The sequence below is a fragment of the Octodon degus genome, unplaced genomic scaffold (assembly GCF_000260255.1).
Source record: "Octodon degus isolate 3935 unplaced genomic scaffold, OctDeg1.0 scaffold00010, whole genome shotgun sequence".
NCBI classification, from domain to species: Eukaryota; Metazoa; Chordata; class Mammalia; order Rodentia; family Octodontidae; genus Octodon; species Octodon degus.
The window spans coordinates 21434538-21452542 of NW_004524586.1; the positions used below are offsets into that span (position 1 = coordinate 21434538).

The 18005-nt window shown below is 48.4% G+C and overlaps 1 protein-coding gene across 1 annotated transcript in view; it reads right to left on the reverse strand.

The window, feature by feature from the left end:
- Positions 1-18005, reverse strand: part of Dmbt1 (deleted in malignant brain tumors 1) — a 44140-nt gene that overhangs the window by 21859 nt on the left and 4276 nt on the right. The window contains exons 2-12 of the mRNA XM_023709054.1: positions 17838-17864; positions 17070-17099; positions 15996-16124; positions 14728-15048; positions 13519-13563; positions 7956-8279; positions 6940-6966; positions 6106-6144; positions 4335-4658; positions 3319-3345; positions 2326-2527 (exon numbers count right to left, since the gene is read on the reverse strand). Of these exons, the coding sequence (XP_023564822.1) occupies positions 2326-2527; positions 3319-3345; positions 4335-4658; positions 6106-6144; positions 6940-6966; positions 7956-8279; positions 13519-13563; positions 14728-15048; positions 15996-16124; positions 17070-17099; positions 17838-17864 (1495 nt within the window). The remainder of the gene's footprint in view (positions 1-2325; positions 2528-3318; positions 3346-4334; positions 4659-6105; positions 6145-6939; positions 6967-7955; positions 8280-13518; positions 13564-14727; positions 15049-15995; positions 16125-17069; positions 17100-17837; positions 17865-18005) is intronic.

Below are 18005 nucleotides of genomic sequence, written 5' to 3' on the forward strand. Positions count from 1 at the left end.
CAAGCCCACATCAGAACTCCTCTTCAGGACGTGCAGGCTCTGGACTGTGCCATAGCTCCTATCTCTACCCCTCAGGGCAGGGCTGGGGCCTGCACGCTGCATGGCAGTCTTCTTGAAGGGCACAGTACAGGACTCCAGCCCGGTCACTGTGCTTCACCCGTAGCACGCTCAGGCTAACATTTCACTGAGGTGAGGACTCAGGGACCAGAGCAAGAACACCAGAGAAATGTCTGCACTGACCTTTCTTTTTCCCATGATTCTCCTGTTCTGGCTTGGCACAAGTCCTAGGCTGGGCCTGGAAACCCCACCAGTACCACAGTGGCTCAAAACAAAAGCTCAAAAGGACTTTAATCTTTCTAAAGGGCCCAGGGATCCTGGAGGAACTGAAAACATCATATCATAGCAATATTTGTGTTCCCATGTTCATAGCAGCACAATTTGCGATAGCCAAATCTTAGAAACAACCAAGATGCCTGTCACATGAGGAATGGTTGAAAAAGATGTGTTATTTTTACACAGTGGAGTATTACTGAGCTATAAAGAATGATAAACTTTAAAAAATGGAGCTGGGGAGATGGCTTAGTAGAATAAGTGCTTCCGTGGCAAGCGCAAGGGTCTGAGTCCAATTCCTGGTTCCACCAAAAAAAAAAAAAAAAAAAAAAAACAAAAAAAAAAACTTGAAGCATTTATATTTAAGTGGATGCCACTTGAAGATATACTCACAAGTGAAATAAACCAGACCCACATGTGTAAATAGCGTATAGTCTCTCTAGTATAAGAAATCAAAAGAAGAAATACAAATAGAAAGGTATAATACAACTAAAAGGAAAGCGAGAACTTGAGGACTAGACAATGAGAAGGTAAGGAGAAAAGCTGGGAAACAGGATAGGGACAAAGCCATACATTTATACACACAAGAGGGGCAAGGCAATGATTCTGAGAAACATCAGCAAGTTTTTGAAACTAGCAGCTAATTGGTAGGATTCTCACCCTGACTAACTATATATGCTGATACCTGTGAACCAAGCAACTGCACTGAAGATAGCAATGTGTAATAGAAGGAACACACTGGGAATACCTGTCATTCTGGTCTTCTAAATACATACTTCTTGTCATGACATACCAATTATTACCATACTGTCTCACAAGTAAGAGAGGTTTTTTTTGTTTTTTGTTTTTCTTTTTTTAAATGGGTAATAAACAAAAAAATAAGACACAAGAAAAAGAAAAAAAGTCACAGGACTGTCCTGCTACAAGGCTGCATATGGTTAGATTCCTAAATTTCTGTGTAAAAATATGTATTTATTCCTATTTTTAAATTTTTTTTCTTCATATTCGGTAAGGACTTAAATTTCAACACATCAATATCTGATGGAAGATACCTATTCCACGTTATGCCTAAGAGGTTCGATATTTAGACAGATAGGGTAAACCGAACTGCATATGTTGCACGGTAATAATAAGCTTCTCTTTTGGAGGTTTAACAACCTAAGTTTGTAGATCAAAAATTGGAGAAAAGCAAGGGCTGCAAGGTCCGCCAACATTTTGGCCCTAGCCTTTCAAAGTCAGTAAAAACTCAGGACATAGGAGAACTCGTACTATAACATCATGTATCTCAGTTGTGCCCCAAATTTTCTGATCAAGGAGATTGCAGAGCCACAGAGGAATGTGATCAATGATGTAGAGTGTGCCTAAAGAGAGTCACATGGAGAGAAAACTTTCTCTCAGGCTTTCACAGAGGGCAAATTGGTCAAGCAATGGCCGTGACTCATCCACACGGCTGACACTGACAAAGGATCTGCAAAGTGCAGTACAAGGTTACAGGATAAATCCTGGGGGGACTTGACTGACCTTATCAGATACAAAAGTTACATTTCTTGTTATACAGGTCTTGCTTTATCTTGGTCTTAACCATCCAGCAGAAAAGTATAAAAACGAGGTATATAAAATAAAGCCATTGATATTTGTTCCTCGATAAAATAATAATAATACTATTAAAAATAAATAAATAAATAAATAAATAAATAAATAAATAAAGGGCCCAGGGAACACAGTGCCACTTGCAGGAACAATAAGACCTCAGCATTTGCCTACAGAAAAATCTGAGACAGACAGACAGGGCGCTTTTAGGAAGGGCAGGCAATGCAACTCTTCTAAGAAGAGCAGGGCTCAAGTATCTGCCATCTCTGCCTCAGAACAGGTCTCGGCAGAATTGCTGATTCTTTCTGGAGTTGCTCACGCTGATTGATTCCCTTCATGAGCATCTTCCCTGAGCAGTGCATCTGTTGCTCTCTGACAAAAAAAAAAAAAAAAAAAAAAACAAACCTTCTACCGAAGATGAGACTGGTGCTCTCACACTCAGCTTTGTACTCGCCCAGGCCACAGACATGGTGTAGGCAGGCGCTCTTCACTCTCATTCTAGGATTTCCAAGGCCATGTTTACCGACAAGTAATAGGGAACCCCAGGTATGTGTGAGAGACTTCTTACCTGTTGGGGTAATTGCAGCAGGGGTGGTGGGCCATACATCTGCAAATGGAAATAAGAAAGAATGGCCAAAATCAGACTCAAAGGAAAAGCACAGGACCCCAAAATTCCTGCCCCAGTCAAGACACACAACTTCCCACTGCCCCTTCAGTATCTTTGCAAGGCTTCTGCTGTGAGCTGGCCATATAAAAGGTCTGGAGGAAGATCTGCTCAGTATGGGGTGTGGTGTTCTGTGTAGCCAGCATCTGTCTACACACTGCTGGCCACCAGGCACTCGTGCACATCAGAAAGCATTGGCCACACTCTGATTCCAGGGCACAAGGGATTAGAGAGAGCAGGGAAAGGCCAGGCATCAAACAAGTATTTCTGTTTATGAATACGTATACCTCTTTGTCCCCCTCAACCGCCATGGCTGCCCCTCTATCTAGACAGGGCAACAAATGGGCCTGCACAATCCAAGGGGCTTTCTAAGCCTGAGGCACTGAGGACTCTCTCCTGTACTTATGTTCAGCAGAGTTTAGAGAATATACCCAAATATGAGAGCTGTCAGAGCCACTGAATAGGAAAGGCCCAACGCTTATTTAATATTGGCCAGATAGGTTGAATTTCACAGATACTAGTGAATTCATGTTAAAAGAAATCCATGAAAACTCAAATGAGCGAATCAGGGGAGGGTGACTGTGAAGTCCCATTCCAAGCAAGAACAACACTCCTGTGGTCACACCAACAAAGAGGGAGAATAACATGTCCTATGACATTGCCAAGACTAAGAGTAGGCGTTAGAAGACAAGCAGAGGATTGGGGATGCTCAAAATGCACACACTACAACTCACCTGGTATAGGATAGGATGGAGTGGAAACTGTGGGAAAGAGAAGAAAGGTCAAACATAAAGCACACAAGGGAGAAGAGGCCTGCTGTATCTCACAAGGAGCTGGTGCTCTGTACATGCTTCTGGCTGCACGCTGGCTGAATCTACCCTCCATTTCTTCACGTCTCAAGGAGCTCTGTCTGTCCCCACACTGGTGGCCCACACCAAAGTTCCTCCAGCTCAGTCCCTCTCTTAGCCAGGTAAGAAATCAAGGCAAAGCCTTGGCTGCCCTTACAGGCACACAGGAAAGCAGGTACGATCTATCCTACGTGCTCAGCTGGTGGACACACAGCAATCTGCCCTCAACTGATAACACCAATGCCCTATTCAAGTGCCACAGATCCCTGCTGCTGGGATGCTCCAGAGTGCTCGCCAGAGCTGCGTCACTGCCAACCTCTCGCTGCCTTTCTGTCACACCCACTCCTTCCCTCGTACTCCTTCTTCCCTGGGTGAGAGCAAATGAAGCCTCTCTGCGTGACCACCTGCAGGAGTCCCGAGATGGCCACAGCATCTAGCAGAGGGAGCTTGTGACTCACCTCCACGAAGGGCTATGCCTCTAAAGAAGCCTTGGAAGCTAAAGAGATGGGACGTTCCCACTAGCTCATCTGATCCCAAAGCAATGTAGGACTCCTACGATGCCTGCCTCTGATCAGCAGATCTGTAGACTCTGCGCAGTAGAGCCCAGCAACCTCCAAGCCACTGTGGGAGCCATATGTGTCGCAGGCCATTGCTGAGCCTGCCGCTTCTCACTACAAGGTCAGCCCTTGGGCAGCAGGCTGAGCTCCCATCAGGAAGCCACACTCACTACACGTGAAGGAGAAGCAACATGGGGGCCTGAGGGGGTTGGCGCTTAATCTGATAACATCACAACCCCCATGAGCCCAGGGAAGACCACTGGGAGAGTGAGGTTCTGGGTGCAGAGCCAGGTGTCCTGGTGGAAATCATTTAGGGAGTAAGTTCAGGGTGTGGCGTGACCTCACCTGAGCAGATGATGCCAGCGTCCTCTCCATGCCCACAGTTGTGGGAAAGCCACCCGTTGTGGGGACATTGCCACAGGTAGTATTCATGACCTGAGCAGCCCACATCATCCAGAACAATGGGCCCAGAACCTTGGCCAAACCAGGCATTTCCCAGGGCATGCACAGCCCAGCCACAGCCCAGCTGCCTGCACACCACATTGGCATCTCTGGTGTCCCAGCCATCATCACACACGGTGCCCCAGGTCCCTTGGTATAGGACCTCCAGGCGACCTTGGCAGCGGTCTCCTCCATTCACCAGCCTCAGGCCGAACCCAGGATCAGTCCCTAGGAATGACACAAGTTTCACATTCTGAGTTGCTTCTGTGAAGAACATCAAGGGCAAGACTGTTTCCCAATGTCTAAGTCTCTCATGCAGCTTAAAGGCCCAAGGAAAAGTAAGTGGTCCCTCCCTTCCTAGACTCGGGGCAGTTGTGACCATGAGTCCATGCATAGCACAGAGGCCCTGGAGGTGATGGGGCTGGGCCAGTCTCTTGATGCCGGCATTTCTCCTCTAGGTTCTCAGGCTCTGTCCTACCTTCTGCTGATCCAAGACCTCATGTCCAAAGTCATTGCCCAAGCTCACATAGTTGGAGACAAAGCAACTATGGGAGGGCTCCATGACAGAACCAAGACTGGTGATAAAAAAAGCCCCAGAAGCACCTGTGTCCTGCCCATACTCTATCTGTGTCTTCTCTGGGAACTGCTGAGACCCGCAGAGGCAGGGTGTTTGCAGGAGCAGTAGAAGGAAACAGAGCCATCTCTACTTCTACAATTCAGAAAGCACCAGCACACACCTGTGCTTGCATCCACACAAGCACACCTGTGCACATAAGTGAAGCTAAAGCAGGAGTTCATCACCTGGTGTTGGACAGAGCAGCCAGGAGGGAAGCATGAGCTGGGACAGATGCCCGAGAGAAGGACGATGCCATCTGCTCTCACAAACTGTACCGCAAGCCCATGTCAGAACTCTTCTTCAGGGCATGCAGGCTCTGGGCTGTAGCCACAGCTCCTATCTCTCATCCCTCCAGGCAGGGCTGAGGTCTGCACACTGCGTGGCAGTCTGCATGAAGGGCACAGTAAAGGACCCCAGCCTTGTCACTGAGGTTCACCTGCACCACAACCATGATAACTTATCTCTGAAGTAAATATGCATGCACATGATGGACAGCACCAGACAGCAGCCAGCACTGATTTTTCCTTCTCCCATGATTCTCCCCCTCTGCCGTGGCACAGATCCCAGGTTGGGACTGGAAACCCCACCAATAACACAGAGACTCAAAACAAGTGATGCCCCTTCTAAAGGGCCCAGAGAACACAGTGCCACTGGCAGCAACAAAGGGACCTCAGCCTTAGCCTGAGGAACAATTTCAGGCAGACAGGGCTCTTTCAGCAAAGGCAGGCAATGCAACTCTTCCGGGAAGGGCAGGGCTCCAGAATCTGCCATCGCTGCCTCAGTGCAGGTCTAGCTGGATTGCTGATTCTTTCCAGGGCTGTCCTGACTCCCTTCATGAGCATCTTCCCTGAGCAGTGGATCTGGTTGCATCTGAGAAAAAAATCACCTTCTGCCCAGTATCAGACTACAATCTGGCCCCCTGACATTCAGGTTTGTACTCATCCAGCCCACAGAAACATGGTTTAGGCAGTTGCCCCCTCACTCTCATTCTTGGATTTCCAAGGTCATCCTTATCCAGAAGTAAGAGGTAAGCCCAGCCATGTCTGAGAGAATTCTTACCTATTGGGGTAATTGGGGTGGTGGTGGTAGGCCATACATCTGCAAATGGAAACAAGAAGGAATGTCCAAAATTAACTCAAAGAAAAAACATAGGAACATAAAATTCCTGCCCAGGCAGAACACATAACAGCTCTCACTGACCCTTCAGTATCTTTGCAAGGCTGCTGCTGTGAGCTGCTTATAAACAAAGGTCTGGAGGAAGATCTCTTCACTATGGGATGCTTTGTTCTCTATTAGCAAACATCTGTCTACACACTGCGGGCCACTTGGTGCCCTAGCACAATGCAAAGGATGGCCCACACTCTGCTTCCAGGGCACAAGGGATTAAAGAGAGCAGGGATGGGCCAGGGATGCAGAAAGCATTTCCATTTATGAATATGAATCCGTCTTTGTCCCCCTTAACCTCCATGGCAGCACTTGTGTCCGGACAGCACAACAACTGGCCCTGCACAGTCCAAGGGGCTTTCTAAGCCTGAGGCACTGAGGACTCTCCCCTGTACTTACTTTCAGCACAAGTTATACCCAATTATACAATATACCCAAATATCAGAGTGGTCAGAGCAGCTGAAAAGGAAAGGACCAACGTTTATTAAATAGTGAGCAGATTTCTTGAATTCCAAGAAGTACTAGTGGGTTCACTTTAAATGAAAACTCAGATGAGTGAATCAGAGGAAGGTGGCTGTGAAGGCCAGCTCCAAGCAAGAAACACTCTCCTGGTGTCACACCAACAAAGTGGGAGGATAACATGTCCCATGGCACTGACAGAATTAAAAGTAGGCTTTAGAAGACAAGCAGAAGACTGGGGACACCCAAAATGCACACGCTACAACTCACCTGGTATGGGGGAGGATGAAGAGGGATCTGTGGGAAAGAGAATGCAGGTTAGACACAAAGCACACAGGGACAAGAGGACTGCAGTGTCACCACAAGGAGCAGGTGCTCTGCGTATGCCTCTGGCTACATGCTGGTTGAATCCACACTCCATTTCTCACGTCTCAGGGAGCTCTGTCTGGTCCCCACATGGGTGGCCCACACCAAAGTTTCCTCCAGCTCAGTCCTCTCTTACCCAGGTAAGAAATCAAGGCCATGCCTCGGCTGCCCTTGCAAGCACATGGGAAAGCAGGTATAACTTATGCTAGGCACTAGCTGGTGGACACACAGCAATCTGCCCTCACACTGATAACGCTGATATCCTATTTGAGTCCACAGATTCCTCCTGCTGGGATCCTCCGGAGTGCTTGGGCACAGCTGTCCCACTGCCAACCTCTCACTGCCTTTCTGTCATGCCCACTCCTTCCCATGCACACCTACTTCCCTGGGTGAGAGCAAGTGAAGCCTCTCTGCGTGATCACCTGCAGGAGTCCCCAGATGGCCACAGCATCAAGGAGAGGAGGAATGCGTGAACCACATCCCCAAGGGGCTATGTCTCTAAAGAAGCCTTGGAAGCTACAGAGACGAGAAGCTCCCACTAGCTTATCTGGTCCCAAAGCAATGTAGCACTCCTACGATGCCTGCCTCTGATAGGCAGATCTGTAGACTCTGCACAGTAGAGCCAGCAACCTCCAAACCACTGTTGGAGCCATGCATGTGGCAGGTCATTCCTAGCTTGTTGCTTCTCTCACTACCAGGTCAGCCACTGGGCGGCCAGCTGAGCTGCTGTGGGAAGCTACGTTCACCACATATGAAGGAGAAGTGACATGGGGGCCTGAGTGTGCTGGTGACCAGTCATAACATCACAACCCCGGTGAGCCAAGGGAAGACCACTGCTGAAGTGAGGTTCTGAGAGCAGTGCCAGATGTCCTGGTGGAAGCCCTTTTAGGAGGTAAGTTCAGGGTGTGGTGTGACCTCACCTGAACAGATGACTGCAGCGTCCTCTCCGTGCCCACAGTTGTGGGTAAGCCACCCATTGTGGGCACAGTGCCACAGGTAGTATTCATGACCTGAGCAGTCCACGTCGTCCAGAACAATAGGCCCAGAACCTTGACCAAACTGGGCATTTCCCAGAGCATGCACAGCCCGGCCACAGCCCAGCTGCCTGCACACCACGTTGGCATCTCTGGTGTCCCAGCCGTCATCACACACGGTGCCCCAGGACCCCTGGTACCAGATCTCCACACGACCCTGACAGCGGTCTCCTCCATTCACCAGCCTCAGCCCGAACCCAGGATCAGTCCCTAGAAATGACACAAGTTTCACATTGCAAGCTGCTTCTGTGAAGAATATCAAGGGCAAGATCGTTTCCCAATGTCCAAGTCTCTTGTGCAGCTTAAAGGCCCAAGGAAAAGTAAGTGGTCCCTCCCTTCCTAGACTCGGGGCAGTTGTGACCATGAGTCCATGCATAGCACAGAGGCCCTGGAGGTGATGGGGCTGGGCCAGTCTCTTGATGCTGGCATTTTCTCCTCTAGTTTCTCAGGCTCTGTCCTACCTTCTGCTGACCTAAAACCCCATGTCCAAAGTCATTGCCCAAGCTCACATAGTTGGAGACAAAGCAACAGCGAGGACTCCATGACAGAACCAAGACTAGTGATAACAAAAACTGCAGAAACACACGTGACTTGCTCAATCACTCTCTATGTCTCTTCTGAGAACTGCTGAGACCCACAGAGGCAGGGTGTTTGTGGAAGCGTAGAAGGAAGGACAGTCATCTCTACTTCTACCACTCAGGAGGCACCAGCACACACCTGTGCTTGTATCTACACAGGCACACACCTGTGCACATAAGTGACGCTAAGGCAGGAATTCATCACCTGGTGTTAGACAGAGCAGCCAAGAGGGAAGGATGAGCTGGGACAGATGCCTGAGAGAAGGAAGATGCCATCTGCTCTCATGAACCATGCCGCAAGCCCACACCAGAGCTCCTCTTCAGGGCATGCAGGCTCTGGGTTGTGCCATAGCCCCTATCTCTCACCCCTCAGGGCTGAGCAGGGGCCTGGACACTGCATGACAGTCTGCATGAAAGGCACAGCACAGGACTCCAGCCTGGTCACTGTGCCTCACCTGCAGTGCACTCAGGATGACATGTCACAGGGACCAGAGTGAGAACACCAGAGAAATGTCCGCACTGACCTTTCCTCCTCCCATGATTCTTACTCTGGCTTGGCACAGGTCCTAGGCTGGGCCTGGAAACCCCACCAGTACTGCAGTGGCTCAAAACATGGATAGCCTGTCTGAAGGGCCCAGAGAACACAGCGCCACTAGCAGCAACAATAGGACCGCAGCCTTTGCCTGAGGAACAATCTGAGAAAGACAGGGCATTTTTAGAAAGGGCAGGCAATGCAGCTCTTCTGGAAAGAGCAGGGCTCACGTATTTGCCATTCCTGCCTCAGTGTAGGTCTAGGTAGAATTGCGGATTATTTCCGGGGCTGTCCTGATTCCCTGAATGAGCATCTTCCTTGAGCAGTGGATCTTGTCACCTTTGAGACCAAATCACCTTCCACTCAATAGCAGACCAAAACCTGGTCCTCTGATGCTCAGCTTTATACTCGCTCTGCCCACAGAGACATGGTTTAGGCAGATGCCCTTCACCCTCATTCTTGGATTTCCAAGGCCACCTTTATCCAGAAGTGAGAGGGAGCCCCAGCCATGTCTGAGAGGATTTTTACCTATTGAGGTAGTTGTTGGGGTGGTGGTAGGCCATAGGTGTGCAAATGGAAACAAGAAAGGATGGCTATAATTAGACTTTTTAAAAAGTAGAAAAACAAAATTCCTGTACCAGGCAGGACACATAATCATTCCCATTCCCCTTTGGTATCTTCCCATTGCTGCTGTTCTGAGCTGGCCATAAACAAAGGCCCAAGGGCCGGCCAAATAGCTCATCAGATTAAAGTGTCTGCAAGCAGGCTCAGGAGCTGGGCATTTGATCCTCCAGCCTGCCATGCTGGCCCTGTCCCTGCAGCGTGCTGAGATGGCAATTGAGACTGGACGTGGTGGCATGTGCCTGTAATCCCACTCTTGGGAGGCTATAAACAGGCAGATCACTATGAGTCAGATCTACTAATGAGAACCTGTAGACCCTTCCCTAAAAAATACAAAGATAAAAATTTTTAAAAAGGCCTGGATGAAGATGAGACAGGGCCTCTCTGTCTCTTCAGTCTGGGTGTTTTGTTCTGAATTAGCAAATGTTGCTCTGCAAACAGCTGGTCTCTGAATGCCCTAGCACATCTGAAAGCCCTGCCACAGTCCAATTCCAGGAAGGAAATGGTTAAAAGGAACAGGGTCAACCATGTATTGAGCAATTATTTACATTTATAATTATGAAAACTTCTTTGTCACTCTCAATTTCCAAGTCCTACCTTCTGCTGACCCAAAACCCCATGTTCAAAATCATTTCCCAAGGTCACATAGTTGGAGCTATGGCAGAACCAAGACTAGTGGTAACAAAAGCCCCAGAAACACCTATGTCCTGCCTACATCTCTCTCCATGTCTTCTCTGAGAACTTCTCGCAGGGGCAGGGTGTTTGCAGGAGCAGTAGAAGTAAGCAGAGTCATCTCCACTTCTACAATTCAGAAAGCACCAGCACACACCTGTGCACATAAGTGAAGCTAAGGCAGGAATTCATCACCTGGTGTTGGACAGAGCATCCAGGAGGGAAGGATGAGCTGGGCCAGATGCCTGAGAGGCAGAAGATGCCATCTGCTCTCATGAACCACACTGCAAGCCCATGTCAGAACTCTTCTTCAGAGGATGAAGTTCCTCACTTGTGGCCATAGCGCCTGTCTGTCTCCCACAGAACAAGGCTGAGGACCTGAGTATTGCATGGCTGCCTGCATTAAGGACACCATATACAACCCCTGCTATGTCTGCTGGACCACATTCCTGATAACCTCATAATAAAGTGCCTCTTAATAACTCAGGTACCATAGTGATCAAACCAGTTAAATATTAGCATAGACTTTTCTTTTTCCCACAATTCTCACTCTTCTTTCATGGTGCAGGTCCTAGGTTGGGACTGGAACCCTACCAACACTACAGTAGCTCAAAGCTTTTGATGCTCTTTCTAAAGAGCCCAGTCAACACAATGCCACTGGCAGCAACAATGGGACCTCAGCCTCTGCCTGAGGAACCCTCTGAGTCAGGCAGGGCTCTTTAAGCAAGGAATGGGAACATAAGCCTTCCTATCAGAGCAGGACTCAAGTATCTGTCATCCCTGCCTCAGTGCAGCTCTAGGTCAAACTGATGAACCCTCCAGGGTTGTCCTGATTCCCTGCATGAGCATCTTCCCTGAGCAGTAGCCTGCAGTGCAAATTCACCTCCCATCCAATATCGGACCAAAATCTTGGCCTTTCAAGACTGCTTTGTACTCGCCCATGGTTTAGGCAGACACCTCCACCCTCATTCTTGGATTTCCAAGGCCATCTTTTATCTAGAAGTGCGAGGGAGCCACAGGCATGTTTGAGAGGATGCTTACCTATCAACAAAGATGTGGTGTGTGGAGACCATGTGTCTACAAGTTGCAACAAGAAAGAATAGAATAGAGCAGGACTAACCTTCAATGGAAAAGGACAGAAATAAGTGACTTTCTGCTTTAGGGTAACAATTTCACAGTGGCTAAGGTCACATGCTTCCTGGGTGTGCGCAAGATTCAAGTTGGGGTCTCACTCACAGGATAACTAGAGTAGAGACTTGCCAGGCCATTGCATCTCTCTTAGCTTAGGATGATCTTTGGTCAGTGTTGGCTGCTGTGCTTCTGCTTCCTGGGCCCTGTGTTGGTAGGTATAGGTGATATCATTGCCTACCCTTGGTATCCTGAGGCTAAAGGCTAAAAGCAGCAGGGTATTGACGACAGAATAATCAGCTTCCTGGCAGTGGGAGCACCACAATCATCCTTGCTCCTCCCTTCACCTGGCAGAGCCTCCTCATCTTCTGGATGCAGTCCTGGCCGAGAAGCATACAAGCACCTTTCTAAAAATGAGACTCAACAATGTCTGGCCTACATGGACATTGCCTTCAACAGCTCTGAGAGGACCAACATCAACTCTCAGCCTTGAACATGAAAATACCAAGTTGAGCATGAAGATTTTTTTTCCTAAAGTTGGAAGAGTTATCAAGTTGAACAGTGTCTAGCTATTTAGTCCAAAAGGAGACATCTTCTAACTGCAAATGCTCAAGCAAGAGTTTCTCCAGTGGGAGTGCCGGAGAGAAGCCAAGTAATATGCCCAATAGGATGTGCCAAGAAAATGACAATGTTCTAGAATGGACTTAGACGAGCAGGGACTTCTCACATCAAGAGCCCCAGTATGAGTGTGGAGTAGGACCGAGAAGGTGTGGGAAAGAGAAATAAGGTTGGGCCCATCTGGACTCGCAGGGAGCCCAGAGTGTATTTATAGGTCTCGAACTGATGCTCTGTGTGTGCCCCCTGGGTAGATGCTGGCAGACGGCACCACCAATGCCTTCATTTTTCATGAAGCTCCCTCCTGCACCCCACCTCCATGTCAGCATCTCAGTACATGAGGCTAATTTTCTGGAAGTTACAGCCATGCCTGGGTCAGGCCACAGTTTTTACTTTAGAATGCAGCTAACAACCCACATCCAACCTAAGCCATGAGATTGAAGACCTGGAACCTCCACCCTCCAGTCAGAACAAAGCTGAGTCCAGCATGAATTCTAGAGCTTTCCCTGCTTCAGTGCTTCTGCACCTTCCAAGCTAGCTATTTTCCCAGCTCACTGCATTGTTTCTTATTGCTTCTCTGCTGAGCCCACACCCACATCCTATATCCCTCCTTCTCCTACGACCGTAAATACCTATTGACATTGGAACCCTCTCCTCCAAGGTTCCTGGTTACTGGGCCAGAATGAGTGGGGTCACCACAGACCTGTGGAAATAAAGGAACTGGAACTCTGGACTAGAGAACTGATTCTACTGGTCTCTATCCCAAAGCACACAGGCTCCTGGAGGCCCCCTATTCTGACTGACTCCCCTCCATCCACAGAAAAATAAGTGATGAAGAAGGCTGCATTCAAGCCATGTCTTCTGATTGAAAGGGCATCTGGCCTCGCACTAAGCATTCACAACATACCCATCACCTCTCCCCTAAACTTTTTCCTAAGGAAGAGTTGAGTCTATGGATATACAGTACTTGGAATTGTGGCTGACACAGAGAGGCTCATTTAGAATTGTTATTAGCTGCTTCAGAGATGGGCTCTGCACCACACAGTGTGGTAGTCTCTGCACATATTTATTGTGGAACATGCAAAGTAAACCAGACAAAATATAAAACAGCAAGTACAAACTTAGGTCTATGATCCACAGAAGAGACACCTTGTCAGCCTAAGAATGGACTCAGAAGCTCCCTTCTTCAGCGTTGAGCACTCGCCTCCTACAGCCTCTTCTTGTACCTCTTCAGGATTAGAGATGAACCCGCACAGGTGTGCGGGCCAGTCAGCCCACAGGAATTCCACACAATGGATCTTACCTTGTGGAGCAGGCTCGGTGGTTGAGTCAAAGAAAGCCAAAGAATCTGCAGAGTGGAGAAAGGAAGGGGTCATTGACTGCTGAGGAGAGGAAGTCCTCTGCTTCTTTAGAAGAAGGCCTGAGTGGCCATAAACTGAAGGCCCCCTCCATTACCAAAAGGCTATGATTTGTTTCTGATGCAACCAAACACCCTTCTCACTCTCACCCATGAACATCTTTTCCCTGTACCATCATGTTCCACATCCTTCGCATCCAGTCTCCATCCAAAATATCTCCTAGTTCATGAACAGCCCCATCCTGGCCCCACTAGTCGACTTCAAATGATACCTAGCCATTCCTATTGCTCAAACACCCTCACATAACAAATATTTCCCTTCACTGGGATATTCTTGAGAAGGGCCTCCCAACCAGAAAGAAAGGTAGTTTTCAGAGATGCACTTGGGAATGCCAAAATAAACCCACTGGCAATAGCCACTTGGAGAGCCATGCCATCTTGGAATGCCCATTCTCAGGTGCGGGTTGGATTATCACAGCCACATCCTGCATATGGCAGCACCGCGGAGTCCAGGACAGCAGATGCCGGTGAACAGTTTAAGTAGAAACTCCTCCTTGGAGCACACGCAATGCATCGACATGCTGGGAAGTTTCTTTGTGGATTAAAGAAACTTTTGCTGTTTGAAAATGTATCAGCACCATAGAAACAAAAAAATGCAACTGTGAGATTTACTGGGCAGGTCAGGGAGAAACTGTCCTTTCCATGACAGTGTCAGTATCTTTTGCTTGTCATGTAATCTCCACAAAGGAGCACAGGTTGGCTACTCCCCAATTACATCTTAGTATAAATTTAGGTGGTAAGGACCAGCTGTTGCCACCACAGCCCCCGACCCCTTGTAAAGAGGAAACACTGTCACTTGGGTCAGGGAAGGTCATGGCACTGCTCATGGTATTGATTGGAGACATCAACAAGCTCAGAGGGGACCGAAAGTGGAACCTGGCCCCACCACCCTCAGCTTTGGACAACAGGCACCCCCTCACTTCTCTGAGCTTCAACATCTGTATCTGTGAAAAGGGGCTGTGATACCAGTCCTCCAGCACCAATTCAGTCATGACGCACAGCAGAGTGCGTCAGCATGCACACACTCACACACAGCCGCGCACCGTGAGGTTGCTTCAGAGCATGCACGGCTCCTAGAGGTGAGAGCGGCACTACCTGAGCACACGACTCCGGCGTCTTCCCTGTGGCCACAGTCGTGGTTGTACCAGCCATCATGGCCGCAGCTCGACAGGTAGGACTCCCATCCGGAGCAGTACACCGCACCCAAGAGAATGTTCCCCGACCCCTGACCAAAGTGAGCCCCACCGGGGGCTGACACAGCGTGGCCACAGCCGAGCTGCCGACAGACGACATCTGCATCCTGGGTGTCCCAGCTGTCGTCACACACGGTGCCCCAGTAGCCTTGGTAGAGGACCTCCACTCGGCCCTGGCACCGGTCACGTCCATTCACCAGCCTCAGAGGCAAACCTGCATCGACACAGCAGAGAGCTGGGGGCCCGATGCGCTCCCTCCCGCTGGCTTATGCTGCTGCATGCTGCTCTCTCTCACCTGAGCACCCATTCCCTCCCTTCACTGATTCTTCCCTGTGAAATAGGACTTCTTTCCCCTCCTCTCACCGTCTTCCCCACCTGGACAAGTTCCTGTACTCTGAGAACTTCCCAGAGGACACCAAAGCCAGCTCTCTGGTCCTAACTCAGCTCTCACAGTCCCCGCCCTGAGTTCTAGGCCAACATTTCAGTGGCCTCTGGGATGTCGCATCCTGCCCTCCTAAACTTCCCAGCCTTTTTTCTGCACCCAGATGGCTGATGCCATTATGCTCCACACTGACTTTGCTGGAAAGTTGGGCATTACATTTGATTCCTCCTCTTTCCCTGTGCCTCCAACTTATCACCAAGGACCTGCTTTCTTTTCCTATACATGCTGCCATTTCACCAGGCCACACCTTCATTCTCTTGAGGCCACCCTCCTCAGGGCCTCCAAGTTCATCCCTCTGCCTCTACTGCCCTCTGTGGCACATTCCCTGTTACTGATCCAACCACATTCATGCAATGCTTGCTTTGCCTCTTCTGGTCATTTGTCTCCCCAGAAAGCCCCAAACACCCCACTCAAAACACCTCAACATCCTCTCTGCTCCCATCAAGATTAAGCATATGAAGGTGACCATAGTGAAGGAGCCGGAAGGCACCATGCTCCTGCTTGGCGTGATGCCACTAAGTCACCCACAATGAAAACTTGCACTGATTAGTCAAGAAAACAGAGAGCGGGCTCTGAAAGACCCACCCCCAAGTCCTGACTATAGGAGCCAGCTCCTGCGCATGGTTTTCCAAAGGTTAGTTTGAGGTTATGAGAAATGTTTGGCCAGAAAGTGACGGATTGGAATGGGATGTAAGATAGGCAGGCGATTGTCATCAGTTTGAGGTGAGAGTAGGGTGTGGATGAGACCAGCAAAGAGGAAGGAAAGACCAACTGGACCCTGTCCAGGACGTGCTCAACGTGTACTTGAGGCCTGCTAACTCCTTGCTCCCCCCTTCTGATCACTCTCATGAATGTCCCTCCAGAATTCAAATTTTTGCTAGGCAATTGGTCTAAAAGCTACTTCTCAAGTCCCTCCCAGGCTACATCTGCATCTCTCAAGGCATATTCTAGAAAGTAGATGATCGGCCCCAACAGATTCAGGAGCCAAATGGCAAAGTTAGTTGTCTTGGGGGATCATAACATGTTAATCTTGGGTCTGGAGGTCTACACACACTCAGTGGAGAAAGCAGGGCATAGATGAGCCCATGTATTAAGAGCCAGAGTCAGGAGAACCAGTACTAGATTCAAATCTCTACCCTCCCACTTACCACACATGTGACTTTACACAGAGAAGTACCAACCAATTACGTAACTACGCTCTAATTTTTCCATCCGCCAAATGGACATAGTGATACTTACCTCAAAGTGTCCTTGGGAAGATTTCATGAAACTAGCACTTATCATACGCACTAGACAAGTACTTATTTTGTACCAGGCCTTTAAGACAATTGTCCTTACTGTACATCAGAAGAAGAAGAAGAGGAAGAGGAAGAGGAGGAGGAAGAGGTAGAAGAGGAGGAAGAAGAGGAAGAAAAAGAGGAAGAAAGAGGAGAAAAGAAGAGGAGGAGGAGGAGGAGGAGGAGGAGGAGGAGGAGGAGGAAGAGGAAATATCCCTGGCTATTTTCAACCATCTCTTCTGGCATTTATGGTGAAGCTCATTTCAACAAACCAAATGGCTGAGAGGCAAAGAGAATAAGAAAAGACAACAACAAATCAGATTGGCTGAGGGACATGTGGGACGTGCCCCAGGGCTTGGGATCCATGTCTCTCATCCCACTCCAACCCTGAATTTTAAACACAAGCATGGATTCTGTGGCTCAGGTTGCACTGGGCTTCCACGAGCCAAAAGCAGCAGCACAACTGATTGTCCAAGCAATAATCAAGACCTTGTAAAGAAGAGTAGATGGGAAAACAGGCCTTACCGGCGGCTGGAGGGTATGTGGTTTCTTGACCTAGATAGAAAACAAATTTGTCTTAGGAAAGATATTTAGAAATGATCTCCAGGTCAGAGACACTGACTTCCGGCTTCCCCTCGTAATCCCGCCAGGGGGCGCTGTAGCGAAATCATTGGTTTACGTACTTAAATATTCTTGCTAAAAGTGAACATTTGCAATAGCAGATACATTAGTTGTAGACAAAGGGCTCAATAATTTCAGACAGTCTGGAAAAATAGGCATAATTTAAAATATCCTCTGTTACTTTCTTTGGAGATTATTGGCAGGGGCTTCTGTTCGTCGAGAACATTGTAGTCTCCCTCAAAACTGTGTCAATCAGGAAGACTTTCCAGAGTACGTGGGCAGAATGTCCTTACGTGTGGCTCTGTTGAATTGCAGGCTTCTGAGCCCCAGCTCAGGCCTCCCAGTCAGGCTTTGTGGAGGGAGGGAGGTGAATCCTAAAGAACGGTGTTCAAACCAGTACTCTTATTCTGGTGTGCACTAAAATTTGAGGCAGAGGCAAAATAAAAATCTAAAATAAAATAAAACTGTATTACCACATGGCCCGTTTATGCTATAGATGGAAGAAGTTTCCATTGCCTTTGCAATTGTAGAAGGGACACAAATCATGCTTTAGGCAGCCCTCATACCATTCATTAAAGCTCAACAACATTTATTTATTCTTAAGTCATTAATAACTGTAGAGAGTGAGAAATTAAATAAACTAATACAGGAAATTATTTTCAAGATACTTACTAGTTACGAAGAAATTTGATCCCATACCTGTGAAGGAATAAGAGAAAAATTAGATCGGTTTGTGTTTCACTCACAGGAATCCTGGCAAGAAACCCACCTGTGAAGTGACATAGCCAGCTCCAAAGCAGAGACACAGCAACTGTGCATTGATCAACAGCTCATATCTGA